This window comes from Patagioenas fasciata, chromosome 16 (genome assembly GCF_037038585.1).
Source record: "Patagioenas fasciata isolate bPatFas1 chromosome 16, bPatFas1.hap1, whole genome shotgun sequence".
NCBI lineage: Eukaryota > Metazoa > Chordata > Aves > Columbiformes > Columbidae > Patagioenas > Patagioenas fasciata.
This window is the reverse complement of record NC_092535.1, coordinates 2,058,708-2,073,965: the sequence shown is the minus strand read 5'-3', so window position 1 is coordinate 2,073,965 and position 15,258 is coordinate 2,058,708. Positions and strand designations below refer to the sequence as shown.

The 15,258-nt window shown below is 50.4% G+C and overlaps 2 protein-coding genes across 3 annotated transcripts in view; both read right to left on the bottom strand.

Moving 5' to 3' along the window:
- Positions 1 to 3,057, bottom strand: part of TRPC4AP (transient receptor potential cation channel subfamily C member 4 associated protein) — a 34,339-nt gene extending 31,282 nt beyond the window's left edge. The window contains exon 1 of the mRNA XM_065849545.2: positions 2,907 to 3,057. Coding sequence (XP_065705617.1) covers positions 2,907 to 3,035 — 129 coding nt within the window. The 5' untranslated portion in view covers positions 3,036 to 3,057. The remainder of the gene's footprint in view (positions 1 to 2,906) is intronic.
- Positions 3,058 to 3,555: 498 nt separating this feature from the next.
- On the bottom strand, positions 3,556 to 10,810 carry EDEM2 (ER degradation enhancing alpha-mannosidase like protein 2). Of its 2 annotated transcripts, none has more exons than XM_065850058.2 (11): positions 10,672 to 10,810; positions 10,000 to 10,110; positions 9,838 to 9,877; positions 9,317 to 9,422; positions 8,428 to 8,553; positions 7,504 to 7,715; positions 6,182 to 6,323; positions 5,761 to 5,885; positions 4,964 to 5,108; positions 4,682 to 4,803; positions 3,556 to 4,206 (listed from the first exon to the last, which is right to left on the bottom strand). In XM_065850058.2, the coding sequence occupies exons 1-11, from the start codon at positions 10,782 to 10,784 to the stop codon at positions 3,715 to 3,717; spliced, it is 1,734 nt and encodes a 577-aa protein (XP_065706130.2). In that variant the 5' UTR covers positions 10,785 to 10,810; the 3' UTR covers positions 3,556 to 3,714. The 2 variants fall into 2 exon arrangements, with proteins under 2 accessions (XP_065706130.2, XP_071671643.1); XM_071815542.1 differs by lacking the exon at positions 10,672 to 10,810 and adding an exon at positions 10,521 to 10,649.
- Positions 10,811 to 15,258: the final 4,448 nt, after the last annotated feature.

Here is a 15,258-nt window from a genome sequence, read left to right as displayed (position 1 = left end):
GATTTGAGCTTGATCAGCTGAGCCAAGATGTTCCTTTGCCTTCAAGGAACCGCAGCACAAAACCCGTCAACTTTTCTTTCCAGTTTGCAAGCAATATTCTTCCTCATTAGAAAAATGTGTGCCACTTCTGGAAAGTCGGTCTGCTGCGAGTTCACCAACATCTGAAAAGCCCCTTTCACTCGCTCCGTACTCAGTATTAGGGCAAACCCTGATGAAGGTTACGCCATCTGATGCCAATGGTTGATGCATTTGGGGCAGCAGCTGGTGCAACCAATACATCTAAAATGGACATATAGACAGATAATGGCAACATCTACAGAAATGTTTGATCCATCAATGCCCTTAGTATTGATAATAAACCAAAGAGACCATCTAGCAAGAAAGCTATGGCTCCTGGTAGGCAAGAACACACAAGGATCCAGATTTCAGAGCCGTAGTTGGCCTAAAAACTGTCAGATATTCAGGTGGCTGTTGCTGTCAAAAATACTTTCATGTTCTTGCGAGATCAGACTGATGAACTTTCAGATGCAGGCCTGTCAACAATGATCATTATCAATTCAAAGATAAGCCTCTGCTTTCCTCATACAAAAATGGACCTTGAGATCACCTAAAAATAGCATGCAAAGCTTTGTTTAAGAATAAATGCCACTGCTGCCCACTGCCTGCCGGAGATCAATGCTGAAATACAGTGACAACGTTGTGGGAGAACACTACTGAGATGGCAGATACCACAGCAAGGAACGGCATTTCCCAATCTCTGAATTAAGACCCTGAAAAGGATTTGTTCTTCCTCATGGGATACCAGCAGTACAGTCCATGCGGCGTATGACCCTAAACTTCCTTGAAAAGAATGGGAAGAAACAGCTCGAAGGACGTTTTCCCAACTTGTTCTTCCAGACCTCAACACAGCAGCTTGGAAATCTGAACTGTTCTGAGGAGCTGAGAAACTTAAGCAAGAGCTACCACAGAGAATCAACTGCACGAACACTGCAAACGTTAAAAAGCAGAACTTAAAAACGCACCCAAAACTGCTTTGTACTCCTTTAAAAGCTACATCAAAGTGGTTTATATTTAGATCGCCTACAAATAAAAACTGCTTCAAGGTAAAGTAGAGAGACATGTAATTTGCAAAGTTCAGAATCATTCAGGGAGTTGATTTTGCCCCCTCCTTAGTCTACATGATTTTAAAATGTATTCCTACAGCATTTATGAAGCACTGGAAGCCCAAGGCGTTCAAGCTTTAAGTCTTTCAGGGCAAAACAAACAAACCCCAGCAACAACAAACACCTCAAACTTGGGCATTATGAGAAGGAGGGCACAACCAGCACAAGTTTCCTCAGTTACTGTAAAAGCCTGGTCATCTGCTTCAACAGTTATTTCCAACAATTCACAAAAGGCCCAAATTAAAACGCAGCACCACTGCACTTTGCAGGCAAACCAAAGCCCGAGTCACTTCGGTGCACAACGTTGTTACAGGTTTACGTGACTTAAATCACCATCATTGTTGGGTGTACAGGTTAAGTCAGCGAGGCCACATGCTGCTGTGTCTACATGCGGTATGAAACACGCTCCAAAAACAATCCCCCAAAACAACTTCCTTCAAAAGTGACAATTTCACGTTTAAATTCATATAAATTACTTGCTTTTTCTTAAGTATTAACCAAACTAATATCTGAGCAAAGAGTATAATAAGGACAACACAGTGTTAAAAAACACCTCCTGTTCTTTTACCAGCTACCAAACAGGGCATGGACATTTGTGATGAAAATTCTCTTTGTAATTGCTCAGAATCCTTGCTAATCAAGGAAAATACTGCCATTTGCACTAGTAAAAACCACCCACAGAAATCCCATTTTTTATTTCATTTCAACTCTTTTAAGACACTTTAGCTCAATAAATCACCACTTGATTGCAAGTTCTTTACCCCACCCACCCACCCATTTCCAGGTCTTTACACCATTTCACACCTTATCTGTAGAATAAATTCCAATTATTCTTCTTCACAAAAATAAACTAATAGCCCATTATCAATGATCAGCTGCTTTAAAAACCCAACATAAGCACATGATAGACACAAGCCGAGGTTTACCAGTTCATTTCATTTCTCAGTATTTCCCAGCATCATCAGCTAGGAAAGATGACAAATTTGAAACAGACCTGGAACAGTTTCATGGAAAAGCACCGGCATAAAACCTACTCAATTTCAGAGCTAAAAGGTCTCCTGAGCTATCACAAGGTTGCATTTGTCCACCAAATACGCTTAAATTTCGATGCTGCATTGTTACGGTTCCAGGCAGAGCTTCCTTTTTTTGCAGGAGAAAGCCACGACACCTATTAGCAACCAAAGCAAGAGGAGGGCGGCTCTCTTCCAGCACTGCAAACGCCTGTCCTGCTCCACAGCCTTCCCACGGGGACGATGGGAAAGGGAAAAAAGGCACACGAAGGCACAGACGCGTTCTTCCTTCCCACGCCGCCCGGGCAGCGGGACCAAAGCCGGGCTGGCAAAGGATGGGGAGCCCCCGAACCCCCAAAACCGGAGCGAGGCGGCTCTGCCAGCCCCGGCCCCCAAGCAGAGCTGGCCGCAGGCCCTGCCAGGCTCGGAGCTCCAGGAGCGGCCGGACACCCCGAACTGGTGCTCGGCCCCCCCGGGGGAGCCGCGAAACCCCCGCTCCCAACCCCTGCCGGAGCGGGGCCTGGCGGGCCGGCCTTGCAGGCCCTGCCCGAGCCCGGGGGCAGGAGGCGCGGCGGGTCGGGCCCACCGCCGGCTCCCCAGGCCCCACGGGAGCCCCCAGCAACGCGCCCCCCATTCCCAGCGAGCCCCCGCCGCGCTCCGGCCACCCCCCACGCCTCAGGTACCGCCAGAGCGGCCTCCCCCCGCCACAGGCCCGCGCCGCCGGGGCCCGTACCTGCGCCCCCCGCGTCAGCCCGCAGCCGCTGAGCTGCCCGTGCCGGAGCTGCGCCAGGATGTTGGTGGGCACCGCGCGGGCTCCTCGCCGGCCGCCCCCGCCGGGCCCGGCTCCCCCCGCCGCCGCCATGGCCGCCGCTGCGCTCGGCGGAGACAAACAGGAAGCGCCCCCTCCCCCCGCCGCTTTGTACGGAGCGGCGCGAGGGCCGCCCCGCAGCGCCCCCGTCCGGGCTCCGCGCGCACCGCGCCGTTATCGGCCCCGCGGGGGCCGCTGGGAAATGTAGGCCGGACGGGTGGCGCCGCGCATGCGCAAAGGCGCCGCGGAGCCTGGCGGGGTTATCAGCATCACTGCTGGGTGTTTTTGGCTGGGAAAACACTTGGGAGGTTCCTGCTGTGCAACCGAGCACTGAGGATTAGTCGATAGGCAGTGTAATATTAGAAGCAGCATTGTGAATGCTGTTACCTTTCTCTAGACCGAGCTAGCTAGAGATATGGTCTTCCTGAAAGCTTTGCTTCCAGAGAGGGAAGGTAACAGAATCACAGCATCCCAGAATGTCAGGGATGGGAAGGGACCTTGAAGGCTGTGGACTCTGCCCAAGCCTGTAAAACTCTGATTCACAACTTTACAGCATTAACAGCTGATACCCAAATCACATTTTATGAACCAGCAGTAGCAGACTTTTTAATGGGAAGCTGTTTCAGTTCGTAACACAGTTCACACTGTGAGGTACAACTTCTTCCATTACGAAACTATAAAAATATATTCCCAGAGTCTGAATCAATAATTTAAACTGATAATGAAAATAGAATCAGGTGTTATCTAGGAAGACCTGTCCCAGTACTGCAAGTTTAGAGTTAAAAGATTGACTGGGGCAACTCAGGAGGGAGTGTGAGCTCTTCTTAGAGCTTCTCTTCTCTCCACCTTTCTCCGAAGAAGCATCTCGAGGGTCTTTTGCACTTTCCTCTTCGCCATGGTCGGAAGCTCTTTTTAAAGTGAATTTCTTGTTTCTCTTCAGTGAGTAGAATTCCCGCATCAAGTCTTCTACCTCCCACTGCTCTTCCTTCCGCTTCCTACAGCAATGCAGCGCAGCAGGGTCTATAGGATGAGCTTCGGTGTTAAAGACGTATCCTCCAGCACTCAAGACACATTCCCCATATGGTGTAATCACCACATCAAAGACTGATCCATCATTGTGGATGAAGTTGTCTGGGTCAAACAGCAGATACAAGTATTTGACTGTTTCAGCCAAAAAGAAGGATTCCATGCGATTATCCAGCCTGTGATCTCTCAAGTCTTTGATCTACAAGAGAAGAAATACAGTGGGTTACAGATACATCAAATTCAGTAAGTTAGGAACTTAGGGGGAAAAGTAAAACCAGCTTGCAGTTGATTTCAGTTAAACAGTGGAAAAGCAGAATCACACAAGTGGCAGAGAACCGGCACCTGAGCCTTTCTGCTGAGCTGAACTACCAAGTAGCTGCCAAGATACAGAAGGCAGGAAAAGCTTTTGATGCTTTCCCATGTTTTGGGCTCTGGTGCAACAACCAATGCTGAAATTTGTCCCGCTGTGAGGGAAGTTACCACCAGAAATGTGACCAGCAGTTACAACATCAGCTTCACAGAGAAACAGCAGGGGCTTGTTTGAAAAAAAAAAAGTCATGTTTCAACCACAGTGATCACTTGACTCAATGGCAAAAGATCATTCAAGAGAACACTTTCTAAAACCTGACTTTCAGCAGCCATTTAGCCGACGTAACCATTGACTTAGCACTTACAGTTGCAAATCCACAGTCCACCTTGCTGATTTTCTCTATTGACTCCACTGCATCTCTGCCCAGTTCTAAGAGCGTGGGATCTCTTGTGGCGCGGTACAGATACATCGCACTCTCGATGAGCTCTGCAGAAAAACCCCAAACATTTGTGTGCATAAAAGTTACCAAACCGTGTACACAGGGAACAGAAGAATATATTTTGGAGGGCAAGCATTGCCAGGATCTGATCTTCCCACCAGAGCAAAAGCAGGAGTCTGTGTTTCTTTCTATTTCATTTCTACTCACCCGGCCTGAGCGGATATCCTTCTCTCTTGTCCACCGTATAGCCCTGGGGAATGTTGTAGAACTCAGGCAGCCCTCCAAACTGCTTCCAGACGGTGTAATAGTTGAGGAAGGTTCGCATGGCATTATCTACATCCCCAATTAGGCTCTGAGAGAGAGGAAACAATTAGCAAAGCAACGTCTGGGTGAAGAATAAACAATACAGCTAATGCAGTAAAACTCCTATAGTCAAAACAAGACAGAAATGGGTTGTTCAGCAGGACTGAACAGTGAAAGTAAATTTAGGCACGATGCCTTAAAAACAGGTAGGACTAAGGAGAGAGGTGCTGCTTTTCCACTGGATCACATTCCGCACACCTAACTAATACGAAATCTCTTTGATTTTTGGTTAACGGAAGTTCGGGTTTCTTCAGTCAACATTTCTTTTACTCAATCACAGCATTCAGTCTCTTTCAGTGCAGGTAACAAAGTCTCAGACCAAACGTATGGCAAACCCCTCAACGGGAAAGGATTCACACAAATAAAGCGGTGGAAAAAGAGGTGTGATTTTCTTTTACCTTAGGTTCTCATCTGGATTATGAGACCACTTTGCTACAATAAACTGCCCTCCCATTATGCTCACTGGGAGACTTTTTTTTTTTAATAGACCATAGGAAAAGTCAACATCTGCTCTTCTACAGGCTCAGACTACTGTAGATTTCACCAGAGATCAAAACAACCTTTTCGATCAGCAGAGATGAGGGTTATACCCAAGACAGATGAACAAAATCACCGTATGCTACTGGTGTGCCAGCTCTTACCTGTAGGCCTGGCCAATAAGCCTCCAGGGACTGAAAAACAGGCATGGACACTGTTCCTTTGTACATCTGAACCCAGAGGTACCAGTCATCAAACTTTGTGTAATTTTTGATAGCTTTGTCATATTCTATAAAGAAACATAGATGGGTAGGTAATTCAACAAAAAAAAAATATATATATTTTTTAAGACTGAAAGAAGCCCCCCTTTTCACAGGAGCCATGCCAAATAAATGACTTCTCAGGATGCTCACTTCGGTAACTTTGTTATCACAGATAGTTCAAAGGTCTGACAACAAAGGTTTCAGGAACAGTCTTGAAGTTACCCTATTAGTTTCTTCATATTCTTCCATGGTCCCACGTGCAAAGTTTTCAGAGCTAAGGAGGAATTCCTGGGACCCTTCACACAGCAAACAAACTGCTCACCGAGGAACATGGCCATCAGCTCCTTGTCCTGCAGGAGAATGGCTCCTTTCACAAGGTACTCAAAGTAGGAGTCCACCCCGGCCCCGATGCCAGCGTCTTGGGCCACCCACTTGGCAGTGATCACATCGATGTGGTTACCAACCTGGTAGAGGTGAGGGAGGAGGAAAGAGGGAGTTAAAGTGGATATAAAGCTTATCTACTAAAGAATAATTTAAAAAATCCCCACAAAACCACGACACAAGAAAGCCTTGATGTTTTTCAGACTGTTCATTTCACAGATTCACACTGTCCATTCCAACGAGCATTTTCACCATTACAAGACACATTCATCAGCATCAGAGAAGCACAAACTGTAGAAAATATAACTTTGGAAATTTATACTTCCAATATAAATGCTGCACTGGCCAAATAAAAATTACCATTATGCTACTGTAAAAAAAAAAGTTTCAACATGATGTGTCTGGTCCTAATTCCCATCTAACAAAGGAGAAGAGAAAGGTGAAGAGGTGCAGATACAGAGACAGAGGCCGGGATGTCAATGGCACAAGAGCTGCCGTGCTAATATTTAAACACATCCTTCCAACTTGGGACTCTTTAGCCTAGAAACAGACCCAGCTGATGGAGGATAAGATACACAATTATGACTTGCTTAGAAAAGATTAAAAAAAATACAATATTAAATTTCTTTCTTGAATAAGGATTAGGGATATAAACCAAGAATAAACAGATCCTAAAGCAAACAACAGGTAACATTTCTTTGTACAGCTTATGAATAAATCTGTTCTACTTCACATATGCAACACTGGGAGTTCACACAGGTTCGAAAAGCAGCTGTGGAAATTAAGTAAAGACTGACCAGGAGATAGTGAACACAGACATAACACTTTCAGCTCTGAATATTCCTAAAACATCAAAGCTGTCAGGCCTGGTAATATCTTGTTGCACTTGACATGCTCGTATTCTCTTCCATGCTCTTACTCTGCTGTGGAAGCACTCAAGGCATTAGACAGAGCTGTTATTTAATCTGTTGCAGCCGCTGTTACAAAAACTGCAATGCCCAGTAGAAGGTATTTGTCTCCCAAACACATCTGTTATGGAACAGAACAATGGCGTGATGGTGGGTGGCACCACTAACGCAGCGATGTGGATGCTGCAGGTGTTCAGGAGCAATGTACAACACGCGATTTGATCCCAGTTATTAGCAATGTGGTTAATTCTCTCGTTCTATCTCCTCTCTGTCTGTGCTTTTTTATGCTTAGAATTGCATCCACAAAACCATACAAAAAGCAAGCCAGCAAATTCAAAGTCCAGCCCTCACTCACCAGACCAATATCTGAGCGATTTTTCCACAGTGCCTTTAGAGCCTTCCTGGCAACATCCTCGAACACTGGGTCACCAGTAAGGTGGCTTAAAGTGGCAAATTCCACTATAAATGTACCAATTCCAGCAGTACAGGTAACTGGGGTCTCCCCGGGGTTTACTCCATGCAGCAGGTTCACTGTTCCATATGGCATCCCAGTTGGGGTCTGAAAAGCTGAAACAAATGGTTTTGGTTCACATGAAAGTGTTCACTGTCACATCTGACAGAGTGTTAAGCAGACACGTCACATTCATCTGCACAACAGCAAGAAACAAGGCTAAAGCGATGGTAGTAACTGCAAAGAACAAAATGGGGAGCAGCGTGTGATCCTGAGAGGGGTAGAGAGGACACCCCAAGCTACTGCAGATCTCTCCCACCTTGCCCAGAGCAGCAGACTGCGTCCTTACTTCTTTTTCCAGCACAAGCAGGGTCGTCAAAATCAAACTGCACACACTCATCAGCAAAGTTCCAACACCAACCTTGCGATTGTTCAGTGGCAGCCCAGGGTGCATCTTGCACATAGTGACAGTGCCAAGCTGTCAGGACACACAGCTCAGCAGCAGCCCACTCTGCAGTAGATAAGGCTGCGAATTCTTGTCTTTACAAGCTGCGGCTTCACAGCCTTTATTTATTATTTATATTAAATGCATTTCCCCTCAACAAGCAACAAACAAAGTGATGTGTTAAATGCATACAACACTTGGCACACATACATCCAGTTGGTATAATTAACTGCACAATGTTTTCCCCAAAAGCTAAACTTGCTTTGAGCTCAGAGAACTTGAGGCTGTTTACGAGTTTACACACCCAGCAGTGCCACCTCCATCAAACACAGCAGTGACCTCCAGAACTACAGCCCAGCCACACGAACCAGACAAGTTCTCACCGGGCAGGAGTTTGCGAGCGGCTTCCTCCGCCATCCTGAGGAGAGGCCCGGAGCACGGCCAGCCCGCTTCCACTTCCACACCAGCCTTCTTGGAGAGCAGGTGAGCAGAGAGGAGACCTCCCACCACTGCAGGGCGGACAGCAAGAATCCCATTAAAGAACATGAAGGAGGAACAAATCTGATACCAGTGGCTTTTATCATGATGCAGAGAGAGTTTTTATGGGGAAGAAAAGTGAGATGGTTCATCCTTTACAGCTGAATTCAATACGCTACAAAAGAACAGAGATTTGTTTCCTCCTGTCTGTTTGCAATGGGCAGCAGATATATATCTTTCATTATTTTAGAAGCATCAGATCCTACTTGCCCTACTATACCGGCACTGCCTTGCAGAGAATCAGAGAGCTACCAGCATAACAAACAGGAACCTCTATAAGAGGAATCACAGAAAACCAGGTTGGAAGGGACCACAAGGATCATCTGGTGCAACCTTCCTGGGCATAAGCCCAGTCCAGACAAGCTGACACAGAACCCTAAAGGGAGAACTTAATAATCTCTATTCCAAAACAGTTTGTAAAAAAAGGTTGTATACAATTTATACTGTTTCAGCAGAAAATATGTTTATCCTAAAGCTTAAAACCTGGCACCAGAATGTTGAAACTTCCATGTTGATGTCCGTTTGTGTTGAGGGAGGAAGCAGAAAGGTGATGTGCAAAGACAAAAAGGAAGTAGGAGGTGACACTTGAGATTTTTCTGTGTGTTTATGTGTCCTGTTACAGTGGATTACAAATTCACTCTGACCACTACCTCGCATCATGTCTGTGTACAGTTAAGAGACTGGTAAATGAAGGAAAAATTCAGCACAAACAACAGAGAAAAAAACCCACCTCACCTCGAATGTTAGTTTCAAAGACAGATGCATTGACATCAATATCAAAATCCACCCCTTCCTGCAGCACATTGACAACTCGCTGGAACTCGGAAACATTTCCCAAGATCTGCAGAGGGAGCAGGACAAAAGAGAACAAGGCTTAGACTTCATGGGAAAACAAAGGTGTTGTTCAACGTTTAGGGCTAATTCTAGTGTTGTTTTACTATTTTGTGAAACCATTAATTACAAACAATAGTAAAAGAGTGACTGACAGTTTCATCTGTTTTCAAAACATTTTCTTCCACCCACTTTAGGTTTTTATTTCAGAGTTAGGCGGTGCCAGGGGCGGGGAGTTCTGGCCACCTGCTGCCCAGGGTGGGAACAAAGTGAAATGCAAAAACTCCTTGGTCAATCAATAACAGACTTTCTGTCACTACTGAGTAAAAAGCAGGTGTGAAGGAGGTTGACAGCAGCCTTGAGCGGGCTGAAGGCCACGTTGTAGCCATGGGCACTCCCAGGGCCAGGGGGCAGCCTGTACTCACCAGCAGTGTGTCCAGGGCGTCAATCAGTGTGAGGGAGAAGCTGTGTGGGGAGAGAAGCGTGGTGAGGCTCGCTGGAGGTGGGGGGCTCCCAGCAGTGAAGGTGCCTCGGGTGGGGCCCCGTGGGGTGAGGGGGCAATTGCCCATCCCGGGGACGGCCCCTACCTGCCCCAGGTGTCCTGCCCGTCACACGTCAGCGGCCGCAGCTCATCGTAGGGGAAAGCGCTCTCCAGGTAGTGCTCATAGGCATGGTAGAACATGGCGCGTACCCGCTCCCTGAATCATGGAACCGTTTTGGTTGGAAGAGACCCCCAAGATCACCATATCCAACCATTAACCCAACACTGGCACTAACCCATGTCCCTGAGAACCTCATCTAAATGCCTTCTAAACCCCTCCAGGGCTGGTGACTCCAGCACTGCCCTGGGCAGCCTGTTCCAATGCCCCACAGTCCTTTGGGGAAGAAATTGTTGCCCACATCCAACCTCAACCTCCCCTGGCGCAACTTGAGGCCGTTTCCTCTGCTCCTGGCGCTTGTTCCTGGGGAGCAGAGCCCGACCCCCCCTGGTTCCAAGGTCCTTTCAGGCAGTTCAGAGATCAGAAGGTCTCCCCTCAGCTCCTGTTCTCCAGCTGAACCCCCCAGGTCCCTCAACCGCTCCCATCACACTTGTGCTCCAGCCCCTCACCAGCTCCGTTCCCTTCTCTCATGTCGCTCCAACATCTCAAGGCCTTTCTTGGAGTGAGGGGCCCAAAACTGACCGCAGGATTCGAGGTGCGGCCTCAGCAGTGACCAGCACAAGGGGAGACACAAGCACACCCGCTCAGCCCCGCTCTCACCGGTAAGAAGCGACGTCCAGCCCCCATGCAGCCGCACAGGTGCCCGCCGGCGGGTCCGGGAGCCGCAGCGCCCACAGGCAGAGCAGAAACCCCAGCGAGCGCAAGGCGGCCATGGCCGCTCCCGCCGCCCCAGCGCCACCCGCCCCGCCCCCGCCGCCAGCCAATGGGAGCGGCCGCGGTGCGCAGCGCATGCGCAAACTGCCGGAGCCGTGTTCACCCCCTCCCACCACACGAATGACACAGGCAGAGGCGCTGCAAAGCCAACACCCAGCTGGTTTAATGAATAAAGCAAGAAAGCAGCATCTGAGAGGGGCTGGAGAGGCTGGGTGGCTGCAGGTCTCTGCCTCCACATGTCCTGTGGGTGTAGGTACCATGGGGATGGTGCTGGAGCGGTGGGTTATGAGTGGCCATACTGGTGGCTCTTTCCATGTCCATCTGCCTCTGTACAAAACCCAACAGCTGCCCAGTGACATTGACAGAGTGTCCAGGTCCTTCTGGGCCATATTCTTCAGGCGCCGCTGCTGAGACCGCTGCTGGGGTGTGACAGGCATCGAGTCCTCCTACTCCTCAGTACGGTGGGTGCAGCCATGAGGCCCCAGGGTCCAAGGGATGGCGGGGAGTCGGCGGGAGGTGCGGCAGCCGCAGGGCCCGGGCAGCTGGTGCCACAGCCCCTGTGCTGGAATTGTCCCCGTGGGCACAGGCACAGCCAGCTCGGCTGCTGGGGTTTGGGTCCCTGGTGTTCAGTCCTGTGTCCCCTGGTGGGTGCATCCTCAGCCCAGGTGGGGACGCTGCTCCTGTGGACGCCGGTCCCAGCGGGTGGTGGGGACGCCGGTGCTGCGGCTGTCAGCAGAAGGGTGGGGTAGAGGTGGTGGTCGCAGTGCTGGTGGTACCAGGCCGGGGGTCCTGGTTTTGGAGCGGTGGTTTCCCTGGGAGACCACGAGGTGTCGAGCAGGGCCGTGGCCTCTTCTCCAGGGTTGGGGCCAGCAGGGTCGCCAGGTGGAAAAGGCGACATAGCGCCTGGCGGTGCCGGGGCCAGCGCAGTCACGGTGGCCAGGGAGGGCTCCTGATGACCATCATCTTCTTCTCCGCTTCCGCGGGATGGTCTGAAGCGGAGCGGTCTCTTGGCCCTCTGGAGCTCTCAGTGGCGCGGGGCGCTTGGTCTTCTTCGCGCCCGCGGCTCCCGGTCCCCGCAGCCCCCCGCAGGTGATGGTGCCCGGTGGCAGGGGCAGGCGGGTGAGCAGCACCCGAAGCTGCCTGTGCTGCAGCTCCTCCATTAGTTGGTCCACGGAGGGCGGGTGAGGCTGGGGCACAGGCGGGGGGCTGGCCAGGGCGCTGAGCAGGGGCGACTCCAGAGAGTCCGTCATAGGCTCCCTCCAGGGACTGGCCAGGGGACTGTCCTCTGGAGGATCCTCAGGACTCTCTGGAGAGCTCTGCTCAGGGCTCTGCAGCCAGAGGGGCAGGTCTATGTCCCCAGCATCCTGTGTCCCCTGGGGAGCCATTGATGGGGAGGCCATCACCCCCCAGAAGGGGTCATTGTCCCCCATCATGGCCTTTGCCAGTTGCTCCTCCAGGCTGTCACCCTCTGGCCCCTGCTCCCAGAAATCCTCAGTGACAGGGGTGCTGCTGTTCTGGCTGTCAGGGCCATCGGGAAAGGTGTTCACCCCGCACAGCAGCGTCTCCCCTGTCACCGGGTCCTCTATGCAGCTGCCCTCTGCAGCTCTCCTTGCTTGCGCCTGCCACGCCATCAGCAGCTGGCGAGGGATCCTCTCTGTTGGGGGAAGCACAGAGGGGAGATGGGGTGAGATCCTGGGGGGCAGAGGTGGTTGGGGTGACCTGGAGGGCAGGAGCAGCAGGAGGAATGGGAGCTGCTGCTGCCCTGGCCATCTCTGTTGGTCAGGGTGGTGTTGGTTGGGGACAAACAGCCTCCGTCCCCATGGCCATGATTCCAGCAGCATCAGCCTCAGGGTTGTGAGGGGTTGAGTTTTCACAGCACATCCTCCCATCTCAGAGATTTCCCTTCCTGCTGGTGATTGCCTGCCCTGGCCTGCCCTAAATGATCATTTCCTATCCCAACAATATTTCCCAGTAATGATTTCTCAGACCCGTGATGGTTCCCTGTCATGATGGTCTCCTGTCCCCATGATTTCCCATCCCAAGCGTGGTTGTTGGGGGTAGGTGGAATTCTTCACCCCAATTTGTTGAAGTGAAGAGGGCTGGGAAGGAAAGATGTTGCTTTTTCATCACCGAGAGTTTTTCTATCCAGTTTTTGGCATTAGGAATAGTCTCTAGGGGCTAATTGGCTCGTGTTTGCCTCTGACCCACATGGTCATTTGCCCTGTGCACCCCACATGCTGCTTTTCCTTCAAGCGGGCAGACAGGAGGAGGATTGCCAGCACGGAGGTTCTGGCTCCTCATAAAGAGCAGCCTGACAGAATTTCTCCCGATGCCCAAAGTGCTTTGAGCCTGGTGATGAATCTCCCATCACACCCTGTGGAGCCCATCCCTGGTGCTAATTTGTGGCAGGGAAGCTCTGAAACCTCTATCAGAATGAGTCCTGGTCCATCACCTGGCTCAGCTGCAGCAACCAAACTGGATGAGGTTGAGAGTGGTCGCGGACGAGGACCGACGAGGAGAAGGGTGGTCGCGGACAAGGACGGGGACGGACGAGGAGGGGGACGGACGAGGGTCAGGGTGGAGGACGAGGAGGACGGACGAGGATGGGGATGGACGGGGATCCAGGTGGACGGGAAGGAGGACGGACGTGGATCAGGGCGAACAAGGATCACGACGGACGAGGGTCAGGGTAGATGAGGATCGGGAGGAATCAGGGCGAGTTTGGGTTCAAATGCTCTTCTCACAGTGCGAGTCACTGGAGAGCGCAACAAGTCCGACCGGACAGACGGGCTGTCGATGGCCAGATGGGCTTGGGGACAGCGTGGGGTCGTCATGGCAACACACGGTGACATCACAGAGGCCTTGGGAGCCAGAATTTTCCAGAAGGTTTTCCACAGCTGTGTAGATGTGACTTGAATGAGAGCCTTGCTTCCTCCTGTTCATCCACACTGGCACGGAACAGATTACTTTGTTTTCTTGTTTTTCCCTTTTGGTTCTTTCCATGCAACTAATACACCTGAACCCTCCAGGACCTGGACACTTGTCCCTTTGTTTCTAAGCTCATGGCAGGGGGCTGGACTGGATGAGCTCTGCAGGTCCCTTCCAACTCAAACCACTCTGTGATTCTGTGACAGAATAAAAATAGTGGGGATGCGCAGGTACCTGGGCCGTGCAGGGTCAGGATGAGCAGGAGGTGGGAGCAGCGTTTGCTTGTCTGGGGCTGTGACTGATGCAGCTGGATGGAGCTTGTTTGGAGCACAGAGAAAGCTGGATTCATCGGGTGCCTTTCTCCTTTCTATCTTATCTGCTTTTTTTTCTCTCTTTTTTTTTTTTTTTAATTTTTTTTTTGACCCTGACACCAGAAGATACGATCGAGAAAGCCAGTAACCGTGAAATAAAACCATTCTGTAAATTTTATGAGCATCCTCTTCTCATCCTTATTACATGTGGGAAATACCAACAGATTGGTGTGGGAATATATAATATTTTCTCTTTGAGCCGAGTTTGTTGACGGGAGAGCTGGGGTTGTGGGCGAGCTCATACTGGGCAGCAGCAACAAGGAGGGAAAATGCGAATAGCGAGTGGCAGGAGCAGAGGAATTGGCCTTAATTGCACCAGGGGAGGTTGAGGTTGGATCTGGGGAACAATTTCTTCCCCAAAGGGCTGTGGGGCATTGGAACAGGCTGCCCAGGGCAGTGCTGGAGTCACCAGCCCTGGAGGGGTGGACAGACACGGAGATGAGGTTCTCAGGACATGGGGTAGTGCCAGGGTTGGGTTATGGTTGAACTCAATGATCTTGAGGGTCTCCTCCAACCAAAATGACTCTATGAAATCCCTACCTTCCTTCCCCACCCATGCCCATAGCTGAGGAGGAGTGAGGTGGGACCCTGGCAGGGGCAAGAAGCGATGAGCCAGATGTTTGCCTGGCAAAGGTGCGACCTGCAGAGGTCAAAACTCAGCCACTCTGCTCGCAGGAGAGGAAGGGGCACAAATAACCCGACACTTCATCACCTCGTGCTGGCATTTAGCACCAGGCAGGGCTGAGTGTTGATGTTCTGTAATAAAACAAACCCACTGTACCCCAAGGCTCCCCCCGGGCTGTCCCACTAGGTGTCAGTGCACACTCGCGAACCGGCACGGCTGCCCACGGCTCTGCCCGGTGGCAGCAACAAAAAGCCACTGAGTAATTCCAACATATTGTTCATTTGCTGCGGCTGTAATTTGGGTTTCTGGGGCCATTTATCATAAAGCTGTCTGCTTTCTTTTTCCATGGCTCAAGGCTGCTGGAGTATATCTCACTGAGTTCCTGGGAGAATCAAAGTATTGGAGTAGATTTCACTAAAAGCTGTCACAGTACATTACTGGAGCGCGTTTTATTAAAGTTCATTTTCCAGACTTGGATTTAACAGTGTTTTAGACCACTGCCATTTACCATATACTGGAACGGTAATTTCTCTATCAAAGTCAGTTATT